The 17,368-nt window shown below is 39.1% G+C and overlaps 1 protein-coding gene across 4 annotated transcripts in view; it reads right to left on the minus strand.

Moving 5' to 3' along the window:
- Positions 1-857: 857 nt before the first annotated feature.
- EML4 (EMAP like 4) overlaps positions 858-17,368 on the minus strand; it is a 70,572-nt gene continuing 54,061 nt past the window's right edge. For all 4 annotated transcript variants that reach the window (XM_027899980.1, XM_027899979.1, XM_027899982.1 and 1 more), the window contains 6 exons: positions 15,696-15,784; positions 14,421-14,518; positions 10,031-10,118; positions 8,685-8,783; positions 4,184-4,314; positions 858-3,698 (listed from right to left, as the gene is read on the minus strand). In XM_027899980.1, coding sequence (XP_027755781.1) covers positions 3,234-3,698; positions 4,184-4,314; positions 8,685-8,783; positions 10,031-10,118; positions 14,421-14,518; positions 15,696-15,784 — 970 coding nt within the window. In that variant the 3' untranslated portion in view covers positions 858-3,233. The remainder of the gene's footprint in view (positions 3,699-4,183; positions 4,315-8,684; positions 8,784-10,030; positions 10,119-14,420; positions 14,519-15,695; positions 15,785-17,368) is intronic.

Consider the following 17,368-nt stretch of genomic DNA (forward strand, 5'->3'; position numbering starts at 1 on the left):
GCTTACCCACTCCTCAGAAAGGCCTTACTGAGAATCCCTGAAGAGGCAGCAAATACTTGATCTGGATTTGGAGAGAAAAAGCCTAGAAAAGCACAGCATTGTACAGCTGCAGGTGTGCTGGCAACAGCACAGCGTGACCTTAGGACATCTACTTTCTGCTCATGTTGGAACAGCAGCATTCTCCTGACAATTTGGTGGAAAAGGAGAGTCACTGAGGTTTCCAGTGATGGTTTGTTTGCTTTTCCTTTAAGTGAGAATAAACACAAGGTATTTGCCTATCTTGCAGGTTTCTTTTCTCTCTACCCCACCAGAAACCAGATGCAAGAAACGCAAATGATCCAAATCCTTTAAAAAGACAGAATCTCTCACAAGGAATATATTCAGCATATTGTGACCTTCTGCATCTGGAGCTGGACAGAGACTATCAGTAATGTGGAAACCTTGTGGTATTTAATACATTATAGGTAAAATAAGCTTGTACTTTTCTCATGATTTCCAGAAGAAAGCTTCTGGGCACAACCCTGGAAGGTAGACTGCACTTTGCATCGGGACAAAAACCTATTCGTAACACTCTGCCACTTACGAATCAGCTATAGAAAGACAATGCTAGTAGGAGATTAATGACAAATGGAAAAGAGAAAGGTTGTAAAACTTTTGAGAAGTAAAAAAGAGCAATGTTTGGGAGTGCCAGCACTATTAATGATGCTGAACTAACTTATTTTTAGGCAGCTTGGGAGGTTATCAAAAAAGCACACGTTAAAGGGTTCTTCCAAAATCACAGACCCTGCAACTGTGATGGCAGCATCCACTTTATAACAGAAACAACCAGAACAGATATGGAGAAAGACACTGCAATATTTTATTTTGATTATTTTATTTTTTTTTAATCTTCAAAGTTTTCTGCCTTGAGACAGGAATGCATGATAGATAGAAATGGCTCAAACATCTTCACATGAAACACTCTTAATCATAATTCATTCACAATTATTTTTCTAAAACATCTACAGTTACATAATCCCACCCATTTCCATCCATTATCACAGATTTCATTGTTAAACAGTAGTTGCCAGCAATTGAAAGCTGTAAGGCTTTTTGCATATTAGTAGAGTCTTCAGAACTACAAACACAAGAATATCACAACTATAACTCTCACTTTACATGGCAACCCCAGGTGACAGATGTTCCAAACAGAAATGTGTTGCTTAATGTGGAGTTCATAAAAGTGACAGAGAGCTCTCTGTGCCTCATTAGCTCTACAATCCTTTCTCCTTTACTAAGATTATTTTCTAAACCTACAGCATATTCCTCATTTGTAACCAAGAACTTTGATGAGCTGACCTTTATCTTCCACTGCTATTTGGCAAATTTGCAAGTCAGGCATACTAGAGCTCTCCAGTAAAACTCTATGTACAGAGCACAGTTTAAACAGATGGGTTGCTTGGAATCCATATCCCCCTCCATCTGAAGGGAACTACTTTGAGGTTCTCTGGAACTGTTGTAAACAAGAGGATATTTTTTTTTATATATATATATGTGTGTATATATATATTTATATATTTTATATATAAATGTTCTAAATGTCCTTTGGGAGTCCATTTGTTTTTTTTCTTTCCAAATGATGACTAAATACCTGATCTGTAGCATTTCTCCTGAGAAGATACTAGTAAGGGAATGACAGTTTTGATGCACTTTGGAATGGCACAATCACGTAAACGCTTGCACAATTAAGACTTATGAACTCATCCAAAGTTTCTAAACATGATATTCTAACTAAGAACTAAAATACCAGCACAATGCAGCAAGTTAGAAAAGAAAATTCTATGTAATCAAAATATAAACAAGTACATAGGAAATGGATATCTGCCAGTAAATCTGTATCTTTTTTAAAGTAGGAAATGTATGCACTTAAGAAAAAAATGTAGCTATCTGACAAACTTCGTAAAAAAAAAAAAGTACTTTCCAAATGCATAACAAATGCCAAGATATCCCGTAACTGGCCAGGTATAGCCACATGAGAGCTGCATGGCTTAGAGCAACCCAGGGAGGGGTGGGGTGGAAATAAAAAAATCACAAAAATAATAGATCAGCAAGTCTAGAGGGAAAAAAAAAAAAAAATCACATCATCATCATCTAAATTACTGTATGCTTATATCACAACTGCTAAGGGAGCCAGGGGAAAAAATAAAAAGTACAGATTGCAGTTAAATGATTCTTAGAGTTACCTCTAAAAACTCAGAAGAAAAAAATTATCAACTTAATATACTAATCCTAAGCACCAATTTAATAATTTAACTGTATTTATATTTCTCCTACTAGGGATGGAGCAAGTTTTGCTTGAAGGCTTAAAGTTTAACTCTGGAGCCCATCTGATTTCTGTGTTCTTGTCATACTTCCTCTGCTGCTCACATCAAAGTCACTGTAAAGATTCTCTCGTTTCAAACTCTCTAGGCAAGCAATTCTTTGAAAAGACAATTACAACCTATAGTTTAAATCAACTTTCAGGTCATGAAAAGTGAAACACGCCAGTATTTGGCTAGTCTGCTGTTAAATAGTCTGTGAAAATGGAACAGCTGATACCGTTCCTTGACAGGATTTGCCTTAGAACTAGCAGCACCCAGGGCAGACCAACTACAAACACATTCAGACTCCACAAAGAATTAGTAGTGTTAGAAAATTGCATATGTATTAGATCAAGAAGGCATTGCCATACACGTGGCATTGTTACATTATTTTTCCTCTATTTTTCTCGTTAAGAAAAAACAAAGGAAAACAGCCCCACAAAGAGCTTTTTGGTTGTTTGTTTCATTCTGTTTGTCTTTGCACCTGGAAAAAGCAGAACAGTACTCCCCAGCTGGAACAGCTCAGCACTTCCCATAAGCTTAGTTCTTTTAGAAAGCACTTTCACACAGTTAAGGTGGTCTACTCCAGCTAATTCTCAGAGCTAACCTTTTTTTCCAGTATGTATTTCATGCTACTTCCTGACAGCAATTTCAGAACTGAAATGGATCTACGATAATGTCCACTACTAACTGTGACCAGATCTTGACAGAGACCATCAAGCCAGGCCCTTGGGATGGTTCCACACATTGAACTGAAGCTCAGACTAAAAATCTCACTGAAACTCAAAATCTGGAGTGGTCATGAATCTCAGCTAGTCTTCCCTATTTGAACCCTCACCCTGTAACGAAAGCACGCACACCAAGGGAAAATAACAACCATCTGAGCTGGGAGCATTAAGACACTGGTGAGTTATCCTGCTGCTCTTCAGTGACTGTGGATTCGCTGTGCTCCTCGCTCAGCTCGTTGGAGGGCTCCTCATAGCTCGGCTCAGCGGGATCCAGGCTGCTCCCCTCGCTTTGCTCCTCACTCTGCTCTTCGCTGGCCTCCGCAGACTGCTCCAAGTTGCTCTCCAAAGAAGCCGGAGAGCTGCCAGTTACACTTTCATTTTGGTTCGTTTCATTAAAAGGCTGTGGGAGATGTGCAGGAGACTGCACAGCATTTTCACTGGCAGGGACGGGCACTTTGGTTGCACCAATATCTATGACAATGTCATTTTGTGGCAGAGTTACCTTCTCCACAAGTTTCCATTGAATAATACTCATGTCTTTCCCTCCAGTTGAAATCAAGTGACCATCGCTATGAGTGAAGCTGACATTTGTCACATGACTACTGTGAGCACTGTATTTGTGACTTGGAGCCTATTGAAAACAAGCAGAAAGATAAATCACATGCTGACCGGAAAAGCACATGAAATTTAAAACTACTAGTATTTTTGCTTAGCCCTTTCAAGAGAGATCTAAATTCACAAAAGAGTAAAGGATTGTATTTATATTAGGTTTTCTGCTGCAACACATCCTCTCTTCTTAAGGTCTGTAACTTGGGACAGATGTAGATCTGTATGCAAAAAGTAATAAACCTAACACTGAGGCCAGCAAATACAAAGCATTAAGCAGATGCTCCAGCATTTAAGGATAACTATTGCCATTTCACTTTTAGGTATATTGTTTTACATTTGTATTATTTTATACTTTCAATTTTCTATATAAATTTAATAGGGGTTCTTGGATATAAATCAGGTATGTGGCTGCCAGGTGCCAAAACAACTACGCTGGAAGCAGGTGTCTGGCAGGGAAAGCTTCACACAATGCAAACAGGCATATGGACTACACTGGTTTAGACTTACCTTTGGCTTGGAACAGGGATACTGAAAGAGATGGACCTTACAAAAATCATCAGCAACTGCTATCACTTTTCGGTTATGGGACCTGACAAGGGCATTTATGTCTGTTCCATCTGATCCTTCAGGCCAAACTCCTAGAAAAGAGTACAGCAGATATTCAGCCACGGTAGTTTTAGAAACAAATTAACAGATAATTCATAACCAAAAATAAAATCTATAAAGCTGTGAGAAAATACAAGCTTAACAAAAGGTAAGACAGAAATTCAAATGGAAAATGGAATGTGCATTGCATTAAATATCATAAATATTTTGCTACTCTAATGCCACTCCTCCACCCCCTGTTCTCCCAACCCCTCAGTCTCAGTCAGGATAACATGTCAGGCTTAACATACGTTTCCTGTTCAAAACCTCAGTCTTGTTTAAAGCTTATCTTAAGTTTGCTGCTAAAACTGGTAACTCAGTACTTTCATTCATGCACAGACATTTTAAAAGCAACAGTGATGCTGAAGCATGGGACAAATCCATTATGTACATTATGGTTTTGTTGGTTTCTTCTACATTTCAATTGGTTTGGCTCCTTTTATTTTAAATCTTAGTATTTGTGTGATTCAAAGGAGACAACTGATTGATGATACTCTGCACAGAAACCCAGCCTGCACAGGTTTCATGGATATAAGTGCTGTCAAGTGCTTAAGTACAATTCAATATGCTTTTAAGCAAAAAGAATGACACAGATATGTCTAGACAAAAGAATAACATTTCCTGGATGAAAAGCACTCAGCAAATTGGGGATGGGGCAGGCTCTAGTTTTAACAAAAAATAAAGACCTTAGAGATTCCCATAACAAAACAGACGATTCACATCTGCAAGGAAAGCTGAATAAAAGGTAAGCAAGGGGTTATAAGATACCAAAGTACCATATTTTTAAGCTCAGGCTTGGGTTTCTAATTAGGTTCAGGAGTTAGAAGGAATTTTCCCCTCCTCAAATTTCACGCCCACTCCAAAAAAACTGTGTGTCTGATTGACTGAGAGGTATACTGATTATCAGATATGAAAATACCTTCTTCCTCCCTTACAGTCACTGACTTCAGGAAAATAAAAAACATGTGGTGTCTACTGTTTTATACAGCACAAAAAGCCAAATCATAATTTCCTTATCTTTTTCAAACTCCCACACTATATATTCTTGCTTTTATCCAAAAAGGTAAACAGTGTTTAACTTTAAAGTTGGTTTTTTCCATTCTTCAGTGGGTGGAGTAAGAACTTAATTTTCTTAGAAGAACACAAAGTCAGCTTGTTAAACTTGTTACAATGCCAATAAGATACACTGCAGGTAATTTACTAAATAACGACATGAAGTGCTAAGGAAAGTATTCAGAAACATTTTAGTGTTCTCACATCAGTGAAATAAAACTGGAAAATATATACTATTTAACAATTTTCAAGTAGCTCCACATGAGCTACTGGAATGAATGAACGAATTTTAGCGTTTCTTTTGGTTTTTATATATAAAATACAGTCAAACAGGTGGGAGTAATAAATGAACTTCAGCTTCCCTAAGTTTCAGCTACCACCTTAGGCAGACTGAGACAAACAGCTGTGCTACTGCCTCTTCTTTTCAAGTTCTTCTTTCTAATTTAAGATTAAAATTACAAATATTCAAGATTGCATCTCTTATAAAACATCTTTTGTGCCTGCAAAGTCCTTTAGCAGTTCTAAATATAAGGCCACCTTTTTTTCCTAAGACAGCTGGATTTGTTTTCAATGCATCAGGTAAAAGTTAAAAACCAAGACATTATTATAACCGAGTTTTTAGTTCTCATTATAACTGTAAAAATAACACACTCCTCCCCCAAGATATTATTATGAGGCATGACAACAGCACTTCAGTTTCAGTAAATCCCTCTAAACAGCAGTAAGCCTCTCAAAAGAATCTGCTCAGAAGAAAGTGTGGGAAATGTGCAGTAACCCAGAGAGTGATTTCAAGTGCTTGGGGTGTAGAGTGATGATACTGCTGAGCCAATAGTAACATCAACTGCCAAAAAGAGAAATGCTATTCTCATCCAAACCATGCATTTCCATCCTTTTTCTTCTGCTGACAACAGTGCAATGCCTGAGCCTATGGCACACTATCCACAGAGCTAAACTGTAAAACACATACCCCATAAACCCAAATCCCATAAACTTAACCCTCTCTCCTGAGCGCCAGTGAGCAGTCTCTGGCTTGCTTGGATCCCTGAGTCAGCTGACCCTCGGGTCAAAGCCAGACTAGCAAATATCTGCAAGGTTGGCTTAGCTGCACTGTCTGATTTAATGGGAAAATACTTGCCTTTGTCTGAGACCGAGTCGTAACTTTAAGATTCTGTAAAGGGTGTCAGACTAGTAGACAGAATAAAATTAGGACATGATGTATCTTGGCTAGGAAGTTTAAATATATTCTGTTCTGTCCCAGAATACCATCACATTATCTGCTTTATCTACTTCATTCCCGGGTCCTCTGGCACACTGAAGCCTTCGTGCAAGTTGAGACTACTTAAACTTATCCAGAGTGGTTAAAGTTTGTATTAATCCAAAAGGGCATGCAGACAAGATCAAAAGACTTCTCCACTTTTTAAAAACTAAAAGTAAAATGGTCTCTTAAAGCAGTGATTATGGGAGCTGCTCATCTCCAGCCTGGCCCCAGTCACCTGTAGCTTCTAACAGCTGTTGGAGACAAAGTGAATGGTCCAAATGTGAAACCAAACTCTTCCTGCACTCCCACATCACCTCCTTAGGTCAGGAGTAAGGGACACTTCTGGGAAAGCCCTGGGATTCAGAGAGCTACTCCCCTTATTCTGTCTGCTCTACCACCAAACGTAATGGTAAAAGTTCAGTAGCAACAGAGCCTGCTACCTCCATGTTTCTGGTAGATTTAGGTACTTTGCATAGAATGTAAAATGCTTCAGCTCCAAGTCTATTCCAGAAGGAATATGCAGTCCTTAAAAAGTGTTTTCCTTGCTCCTGGAGAAAGACATTATATTAGCATGACAGTTTTGGTTTTCACTTTCTGTAGCATCTCCCGAATCTTCTAATACTCCATTTTAAAAAATGCTTTTGTGTTGCACTATTATTCCAGCCACAGTAGAAAAGACAGCGAGGAAATGACTGCTGTGGTGCAACTCCTTGTTAGCCCAAGTCTACATGCACAGAACATCAGGAGGATACAGCCATCCACTTCCAACTTCACCCAGACAGACTGAATAAAAACAAACACGTACACAACCTGGTTCACAGTTCTCAGGATTATGGAAAGCAATATTTTCATCAAACTAGCACTAAGCAACATTATTCAGCACCAGAAAGAGCATGCTCCTGTTTATTTCTGATACCTACCTCAAGCTCCAAAGAACTCAGAAATATTTATACAGTCTATCAACTCATCATCTTCCTTCTCTGATCCCTTTATTTTCCCTATTCTGTCTCAGATCTTTGTACCCAAAAAGGAAATCATGTCTAGTTATTAAGCACCAAATGCCCTCCACCCAACCAATATGCCACACAAGTGTCAGTGTTAGGCCACACATCAACTTTAATCCTTTAAGGCTACTTGCTCATCAAGGACATGACAGCCCTTAAATATGCATGACAGGTGTCAGAAGCTACAGAAAGCACTCAGACTCAGACTCACTTGATTTTCTTCTATCCTGCATATAAACCGATATTCAAAGCTGAACTCCTAGTAGCTGTGAAAATACTTGCACCTAACCCTCACCTCTAAATAATTTGCTGATTTACCTCCTTTTGATATTTCCACCAGCATGAAGGACAGAGGCAAGTATCTAATCTCAGTGAAGAAGAGAGACATTCAAAAACCTGCTCACACAACTTCACTGAGAGGTTGAACCATACTTTTAAACCCATCACAGAGAGGTGCCTTATTTATGGACAACAGAGCTGTCATAAGCAAAAGCAGTTTGAATTGTACTATTAAAAGCAGATTCGTCAGCTTTGTAAAGTGGTTTTGTATATTTTAAAAATAAACTACTAGGTAAAGAATCTGTTTAATCTGTAAAGCATTTTTACTCTTTATAAACAGAGTCTATTACTCACCTTTGACTACAGGTATCAAAGTGCTGTCATGATTTTAAGTTATGAACTATAACCTACACTTACACCTTCTTGTTCCTATCCAAAAGCAAGGTAAGTAAAGGAGAATGCACATGTGCTTATATGAGCACTTTAAAATATAAGCTTTTTGCTTCGGTGCCTCCAAAACTGGTAGCCTAAAATGACAGCAGAAAAGTCAAATCTCAGACTTCAAGAACTAAACAGAAACCAATTGCACGCTGTCTGTAGAACATCCGGTGCTCTTTATTTCAGACAAATATTGTGGTCAGTCTCTTTGGTCTGTGATCTCAGCACCATCCTTAATAATCATTAACAGCGTACCTCTAACGACAAACTGAAGCAAACAAAAACACAAGCACAGCAAGAATAGCTTAAAAGCAAGTTAAACAGTGCTTACCAAACACCTGGAAGCCTAGCACACAAGTATATGTTGTCCAATCTATATCCTTACAGTCAGAACGATTCCTGATTAGCTTACAGCCACTTGGAATGTCCCCTGTAAAAAAAAGTGAATGATGAATTATGCAATGTAAAACTATATTTACAGATGTGCTCTCTGAAGATGCTAATACAGTAAATAAATGTTTCTTAAAACCAATTTGGAATTACACTGTAGAGGCAAAGACAGACCAGTACCTTTATCAAATTCCAGATACTTGAAGCTTCGCTTGGTTATTATGAGTCATATTTACTTCTCATTTCCCTCTTCTGATAGCATAACCTCCCCACAGCTTGAGTACCCTGCTACCAACTCGATAAAACGCTTTAATAAAAGTCTGTAATATAGTAATTTCTTCCTCCTACCAGCTCCACTGATGTGCTAAAATTCAATCAATCATTCAGGAAGTTCTGTTTTTACAACAGTGAGCAATTACTGCCAGAAAAACCTTAGACTGCTTTTCAACTTTTAACTAGGAAAGGAAAGATTGTCCATCTTGTAATACACTAGGCCACTGCTAATGGGTCACAGCTCTTTTCTTCCCCATACATGAAATTAAAGCACCAAAAATGCCCTTTTGATAGATTGCACTATCTAGATTTGAACCGTAAGTGTGACAGGCAGAAAAAGCATGTTAAGGTTACGGATATTTCAATTGCTGGCTATTCTTGTCAGTACAGGGAAAAACCAGCAGTCCTCTCGGATCTAGTTAAAAGTTGTACAAAGACAAGAATATAAAAAGCAATTTAAAAACAGAATGATATGCACTACCCAAGTTGCACTTCTGACATAGCCATTATATATTAAATTCATACTTTCATATATTGAAAAAAAGACAAAACCAGAACCATTATTTCCACTAACTCATTAAAGTAGCATTATTGCTTTGCTTTGTTTTCAATACCATGATAAAGTTTCAAACTGGAAACCCCAGAACGGAACTGTGGCACAGACCTACTAATTTTATTCCCCCAAAATAACTGGTATTGTTGATATTAATTAGACAACTGTATATATTATTTTCAATCTACAGAACTTTGGCCAACATCAAAACGTAGTGCCACTTGTTCTGTAAATTCTAAGCCATTAAACTGATTTATGACCTTGTAAAGAAGTAAGCTATATTTGGCATTGCCATTAGGTAATACACAGCTCTGAATAACATCAAGATATCAGGTTACACAAGTTCAAGTTGGTCCCTTTGTCAGCAAGCATTTTGTACAGCCCTGATCAAACATACTTTTCTAAATATTCTGACAGTTAATACATATTTCTGTTTCCAGTCTATTTAATTTCATACTTACAGTATAGTATTTCATAGTCTCCTGAGTTTGACATTATATACTTGTTGTCTGGGGACCAGTCAAGGTGTGTAATATAGCTGGAATGTCCCTGGAGAAGAACACAGTAACATCAATGTGAAACACCTACTTTAGTGGAAAGTGAAGCAGAAGTTGCACCCACAGATGGGATAGCTAACATCAAAAAAAAAAAAAATCACCTCTCACCCACCCCAAGTCTGCTGCAATTCACTTGTGTTCTTTTAAAGGCTCCTTCCTTACTCACACTGCCACACTCACTAACAGCTAAATGAATGCAGGCTGGGCATCGTGCCTCTCCCACTCTTCCCTTGTAAATCGTGTCCCTTTTGGACCCCAGAATGATTTACTCCAACATCCATGATGCTAAAATATGGATGAACTTGAATTTATACATGAATTAGGAACATACATGTTGCTACTAATTTAGAAAAGCAAGTAACTTGCACGGGATCATTTTTAGGTCCCAACAAAAAAATGACAGAACTCTTATTTCTCCGCCTTGGATAGAGAAACTTATTTCTCTATCCAAGTTTAAAATAATGTCCATTAAATGCACACATATGCAAATAACCTTTGCTTACCCTAAAAACCCAGGATACCTCGGTTAACAACCACAATGTAACAGTACAAGATCATGGCCTGGTGTTACAAGAATAGTCTTCCAAGCTTTTTGAAAGTTTCTGCTGTGCTTCTTACACTGCACACGTGTTTAGTGCCAGCTCTGAAAGGTGTCTTCCCTATAGGCACAGGGTCATCTATATTAATAATCAAACCCCTCTGGTCTAGTTACTTAGTTATCACCATCAAGAGCTCACTGAGGGCTAAACACATGTCTGGAGTTTTGAGGGAGAAGATAAATGCAGCTGGTCAGAATATTTTTCCTGTGCACAAACTTTTTTGATGGAAATAATAATAAAAATAACAACAACAACAACAATAATAATAATAAAGGTATGAAAGGCTCCAGAAAAGACATAAATTTTTATAAGGTAGGAATAATTTATTTCTCTGTAGAGGAAAGGGTAGGAAATTAATAAAAGTTACATCCACGTCACTCTTTTCTTCCTGCACCCTTCCATTTCTTCTCACTGCTCCTCTTCCCCTTGTAAGTCCATCTATTTTCTCCCCTTCCTAGTCACTCTGCCTGGCAACAAAACAGCATTTTCTTGACTGATTCAAGTCAATTTATCTCCCTCTCTCAGTGGGCATTATGAAGGTGGTGTCCCTCAGCTTCCCCCGAGGTCTCATGGCCCAGCCTGCACTGGCCACATCAGGGCCATGCAGAAGCACTGCACGGGCTGCCACGTCACCCACCACGCCAACTGCTTCCACACAAACATCGACTGCTTCCAGAATTACATGTAGAAATACACCCATGTCCTGTCTCCCTGTTCCCAGGTCCTCTGTGAGAGAATGCAAAAACATTTAGGAGAAAAGCTAGCCTTTATGATTTATTTACTTATGAACTAGTCTCTCCCTCAAGCAGAGGAACTGTGTATTGACATAACTGCTTTGCAGTCATGGGTGAGATTTATGATACTGACATGCAAATGTGGTATTAAACAAAAAAAAAAGTGCACAATTGGCTAGGATTTTTTCTCCCCCCTCCCCTTATTTTCCAAGTCTTCGAATTTGCAATCGAATTCCAACATGGAAAAGAACTGGTCAGTCATTTACTAAATCCTGCCAGACATTTGGCAGCTGTTAAAATTCCTGGGGGCTGCAGGGGAAGCAACAAAGCAATTGGCCAGGGGGCTCAAGGCTGCAAAATCCCTTCAGGCGATCACCAAATGATGAACTGGAACATAACATTGTTATCATATTTTCAATGGGAGGATCCTGTTTTCTATTAAAATCTTTCTTTGGTAGCTGCCCACTGATAAGGCAACATTTTACTCTCTCCTTTTCTGTACCTTTATATACAATGAATGTAATGACTCACTGGCTAATAAAACTACCTGCCTAAATGGAAACCCTCTCCTTCATTTGCAATGTTTATCTGTTTCAGACTTGAGTGATGCAAGGTTCAAAATGCCCACAGCCTACAGTAAAGGCACATAAATCATTTCAGGTCAAGTCCAGTGCATTAAACACTTCGGTGTGGCTGCCTGTGTGGCTTTCACCCCACAGCCCTCTTGATTAATGCACAGCATTTGCTCCTCTTTTGCTAAATTATCTCGGATGTAAGGCAAACAGAGACAGCACGAGCCACCCCGGAACTGCTGACATGCTGGAAGTTCATACCCCAGCCCATACCTTCAAATTGCTGACCGCATAGCTGGAGCCCTCAAAAAACAGCTGCACTAGTCAAAACGGTTGTTTAGGCTCATCTGAAACTCTGATCCCAGCCAGCACTATCCCTCACTGTGGAAACAGGCCCACAGGTCGCAGACTTGCCTCACTAGCAGCAGCAGAATGCCCGGTTGTGACTGAGAGGGGATTTAAATGTAACAGTGGGCATACAGCCCTCATGCACAAGCTAATGCCGCTTCCGCAGATAAAATCCTTCAGAAAGTATTTGAATAATGCACTCAAGTTGGAAGAAACAACCAGAAGTTGACTACCAGGAGGACTGAGTCATACTACTTGGAGGTCACCCGCAAGGCTACTGAATGACAGAATGCCAGAAGGATGCAGTGCCAGGAGAGCGCTCCGGGTCCTGAGCATGCCTGGGTGTCTCCCTGCTTAGCATCAAACTGGTATGGACCCGCCAGCGTGCTGGCAGGAAGCAGAGGGGAGGTGCAGGGTGCGTGAAATCGGATCAGCAGCCTCACAGTTACATGTCACTGCCTTCTGCACAGGGTTGTTCTGCCTTCTGGAAGGGTTGGGGAAGTTCAGTCCCGACAGAAACCAGCTTGCCAGTTTTGTCTTCTACATGCAGTCACTCAGACGATGAAAACATGGGATAATAGAAATCTCCTTTGAAGCCTTAACACTTCTGCCTGAGTAGAACAATGCTCAATTCTCCCACCCCAATTTTAATAAACCCCTTTCCTGCCAAGGCATAGGAACATACAGATGATAGTTTAAGTTACAATATGGTCTCTCTTGATACATAATACATACAGTATACAGAAATAAATGCTCATGCATCCTCAAAGAGCTCACAGAGACCTTGAAGTACATAGTAAGCTAAATATTATGTATGTTAAGATTAGCCATCTCCAAGATATTTTATATTCTATGGTTAAAAAAATAAGTGATGAGGTGGAATATTGTACTGAGGTGCAGTCATCCATTGCCATCCGCACTAGCCATTGGGACCCTGGTCTAAGCTCCCTGTAGGCTTGGCCCTTTCCCCACTGCCTGAGCTCCTGGGGCAGATCCAATTTCTCATCTCACAACCACTGTGCTATTGGCTAACCCCATCATCACCCTGCTCAGGGGCTGCATCATGCCCTGGCTCACTCCACACCACAATCCTGACATCGAGGAGTCCCCAGCACACCCACCAGCCTTCCCTCCCAGCTGCATTCCACGCCAGCGCTGAGCCCACCCTGCCAGCCTGCACACTGAAGGAATGGGGCAAACCCCAAACTGCTGCTGATTGCCCTGACAGCCCTGTGCCTCCCACAGCAGCTGCACACAGGTTGTTCTGGACCCGCATGCGCTAGCAGCATGTGTCACATTTCAAACTTGAACCTATTCTTACGGTGTAATTTGCGAATTCCATTAAGTTTCACGTGTTCTTTACGTAAATATTTCCACTAACCTAAAGAGATAGCTGAACTTTAGGCCAGAATGTCAGATAACCAAATGCTTAAGGAAAAAAAAGTGGGTTATTTTAGCACTGGGACAACTTCATCTAAGTGTAATAACTAATATAAACTCCATTACTTGTGCTACACTTAGACCAATTTACCCTGGGCCATTCAGGGTAATTAAATTTTGAACTTGAACTTCAATGTCAAGTTTTGTAATAACAATTACAGCTGAAAACAGTGTACATTTGCAACCTCCAAAAGTACATGTTCTAATGGAATTCCACTACCTAATAATATGTTGGTTCAAGGAGTACTTTACCAATAGGGAGAAAATACCCCCAAACAGATGTAATATTTTTCTTGAAAGAATTTCAGCATATAGGTACAAGGCATTTCTCCACCTTACTGCTAATCTCCTGTTTCAGAGAAACAGGCAATAGTCTGATAAATCAGTCATATTTGATGCAAAAGTGATCACTGAACACCAAGAGTTGTGGTACCCATCGGACTGAAGTTTCAAATCAATCAAATGTTGGAAAAATCCCTGTCAAACAATTAACCAAAAGGGAAAAGCATCAATCTGGAAAGGGTTTCATTGCTTAACCATCATAGTATATGTATAACATCAAAATGCAAGAACTGATGATTATATGTGCTCCAAAACTTACATTGCATTTTCCATATCTGCTATACTTTCTTCCATTTTCAGATACTACGTAGAGGTAAATGAAGTTGTCATGGGATCCAACTGCAAGTAAGGTGCCATCTACAACACAGAATATTTGATATAAATTAATAGAATGTTTGTTTTCTGAGTTTTAATTATTTCAGACTTATCGCTAGGACAACAGTCTCAGTTAACCCACCGCTTATGAATTGTACTGAAGGATTCATAGCTGTTTACATTATGCTGTTTTTCAGTCAGTATCTGTTTACTTTTTGGGCATGGTTTCTGGGCAAGTTGATTAATTTCTGCTTTTTTTTAGAGTCAGTGTCCAATGGTCAGGATATAAATCCTCAGACTGCACTGGATTTCTGAAAGCTGCTGTCAGCATGCAGATTTGAATTTTCTGCATCATAAAAATGCAGAACAGTGTTTACTCTATGGACACCTTGACTTTGGAGGTGTGGACTGCATATAAATCATCACTAAATAATGTCTAAAGAAGTGGAACATTCAAATGTTTTAAGCAGTTTTCTGATCTACACTGTCATAATTTAAAAAATGTACGTGGACAAAAGCTGCCATGAATCATGATCAAACACCTCTAGTGTCAACGAACATCAGTGATTTAAAATAAATTGCTGTGCTTGGCACATGCAGCAGCAGCAGCAGAGGAAAGTTTTGCTCACTGACATTCCATGTTAGCCAAAAACAAACAAGAGAAAGATTTACAAGGGTGTTCTTCCATCCTGTTTTAACAGAGAGAGGAGTCAGCCTCTGATGATTTTTCATGTCACGCCTGAAGAGGAGACTCAGTACTGGCTTTGACTACACATAATCCCTTAGCAAATACTTGACAAGTAGCTCTGACTGTCAGACAGACATAAGCTTAGTTTTTTGCATTAATAAACCTGAAAACTAAGAAGTATATTAAAATATCACCAAAATATTAAGCTTTTTACAGACTTTGCTGTTAACCTGTCAACTATTTAGTTGAGAACTTTTATTTTTTCTTGTAGCAAAGCTAACACTTATTATGACACCACAGTGTAACATGAAGGAAAGGCTGCAAAAGGCCATGGTAACTTTTGCAGTTACAGAACTCCAAGATTTAGCACACGCAAACAAATCTGTAAGCAAAATACAGTTATATATTAAGTATCGAAAATGATCTTTTCAAAGCTGCACCTCTTCTAGTTGCTGGGAACTAGTTTAACACCATTTAACAGAACACATATGTGATTTATCAGAATTGTTCTCCCTGTACAAGTCTGCCTACCTACTGAGTAGCGCATCACTGAAAGCTGTTCGTTGCCATCAGTGTGTATCGAAACCAGATCCCTCGTTTCCGCATCCAAAACAAACCACCTAGAGAGAGGAGAATTCCAATGAGTATCACTTCCACTAAACAAAAAAGCAAGCAAAAGAGCAATAATCACTGCCTGCCTTCATCTTCTCAAGCTACCCCCTCAGGGGTAGCATAGCGAACATCTGTTTTTAATGGAACACTTTTCTGGTTCACAAAGCCATACGAAGTTTCAGTGAAGAATATATGAAAGATTCTAAATACAGTTCAGTTTTTCCCCCCTCCTCTGACCACTGTAGCAATCACCAAAATTTCTACTGGATGATAAACATGTCAAACAGATAACATGACTGCATCTTATCATCATGAAGGCTTAAGGCTACAGCTGAATTTTATTCTACTTCTTCCCTATTTTGAAGAGCAACTTTGAAACAAAAACTGATCTTTCAATTTCTATGAAGCAAAGTTTAAAAAAAAATAAAAATAGAAGTAGTAAGTGAAAGTGGAAAACATTTTCAAACTCATTTTAAACACAAATTGTATTCTAATTTGATACTTTCCTCTCAGTCCTTTCCATTTCTACGAATAATTTTAGCAACATAAGAAGGAATTCACTAAAATTTGATGGTTTATAACCTAGCATTTTATTTTTCAATTTCTTACTTGGTTGGATGACCTATAACTATGGTAATTAATTGCATTTTTTATTATTTAGCAGTAACTTTTAACCTGCAGTATTATTTATGAGGCCCACGCAAAAAGCCCAGGGATGCTTACAAAAACTCACTGGCACATACACTCAAATGGCCACTGACAATAAGATGTGTAAGACCAGCAGAGCCTGAGCATTTTGCAATTGTTCTGATCCCCACTTAACACCTACATAGAGCGAACATTAGCAACAGAGAGACAACGACAATTTAATAAAAATATATATTCATACATGCAGATCATGAAAACAGAAGGTGTCGATACGGCTAAAGATCCTGAAGTTGTACTGAGAATTTAATGTCTTTGCTCCCAATTTTTGATTTCACAGTCAGGTTTCTATCCCTAATGGTAAATGGTGAGTTTATACGCTGTGGAAACAAGCAAGGCAATTCCACCCTCTGTATCATAGTTAATTCTGTGGAATATTGCTAAACCTAGGACTTTAACAAAGCTGTAAAATAAACTCCAGGAACAACAACAAACACTGCTGCTTTCTATGGACGGAGATGAGATTCCAGCTTGTGCTCATCCAGTGTTCGACAGCTAGGCATATGAAAAGCAGCCCGGTCCCATGGCTTAGAATCAGCTTGTGGTTAGAGAACCACACGAAAGAAATTAAACAGCATACACATAAAGAAACCCCAACTCCATATGCCATGGACTGCTGCATAATCTGCGTGCAAGAGAGATGGAACCAGTGGAAAACAGCTAATGTGTTTGCACTGGACAGCAGTAAAAAACATGCTGAGAGTCTCTCTGATGTAATCCTTTAGGATTCTGACATCCAATCTACAATGAAATCTACTGAAGCTTCGCAGGTTATCTGAACACATTAGGAGGTACAAGTTGCTATTCTGCTATTTAGTTCAAACTATGTCACACTTTGGACCTGACAAATGCTTCACTAAAATGTTAACTGGCTGATAACCCTGAGA

The sequence above is a fragment of the Empidonax traillii genome, unplaced genomic scaffold (assembly GCF_003031625.1).
Source record: "Empidonax traillii isolate 1590-97213 ecotype Southwest subspecies unplaced genomic scaffold, ASM303162v1 scaffold698:size334810, whole genome shotgun sequence".
Lineage (NCBI taxonomy): Eukaryota > Metazoa > Chordata > Aves > Passeriformes > Tyrannidae > Empidonax > Empidonax traillii.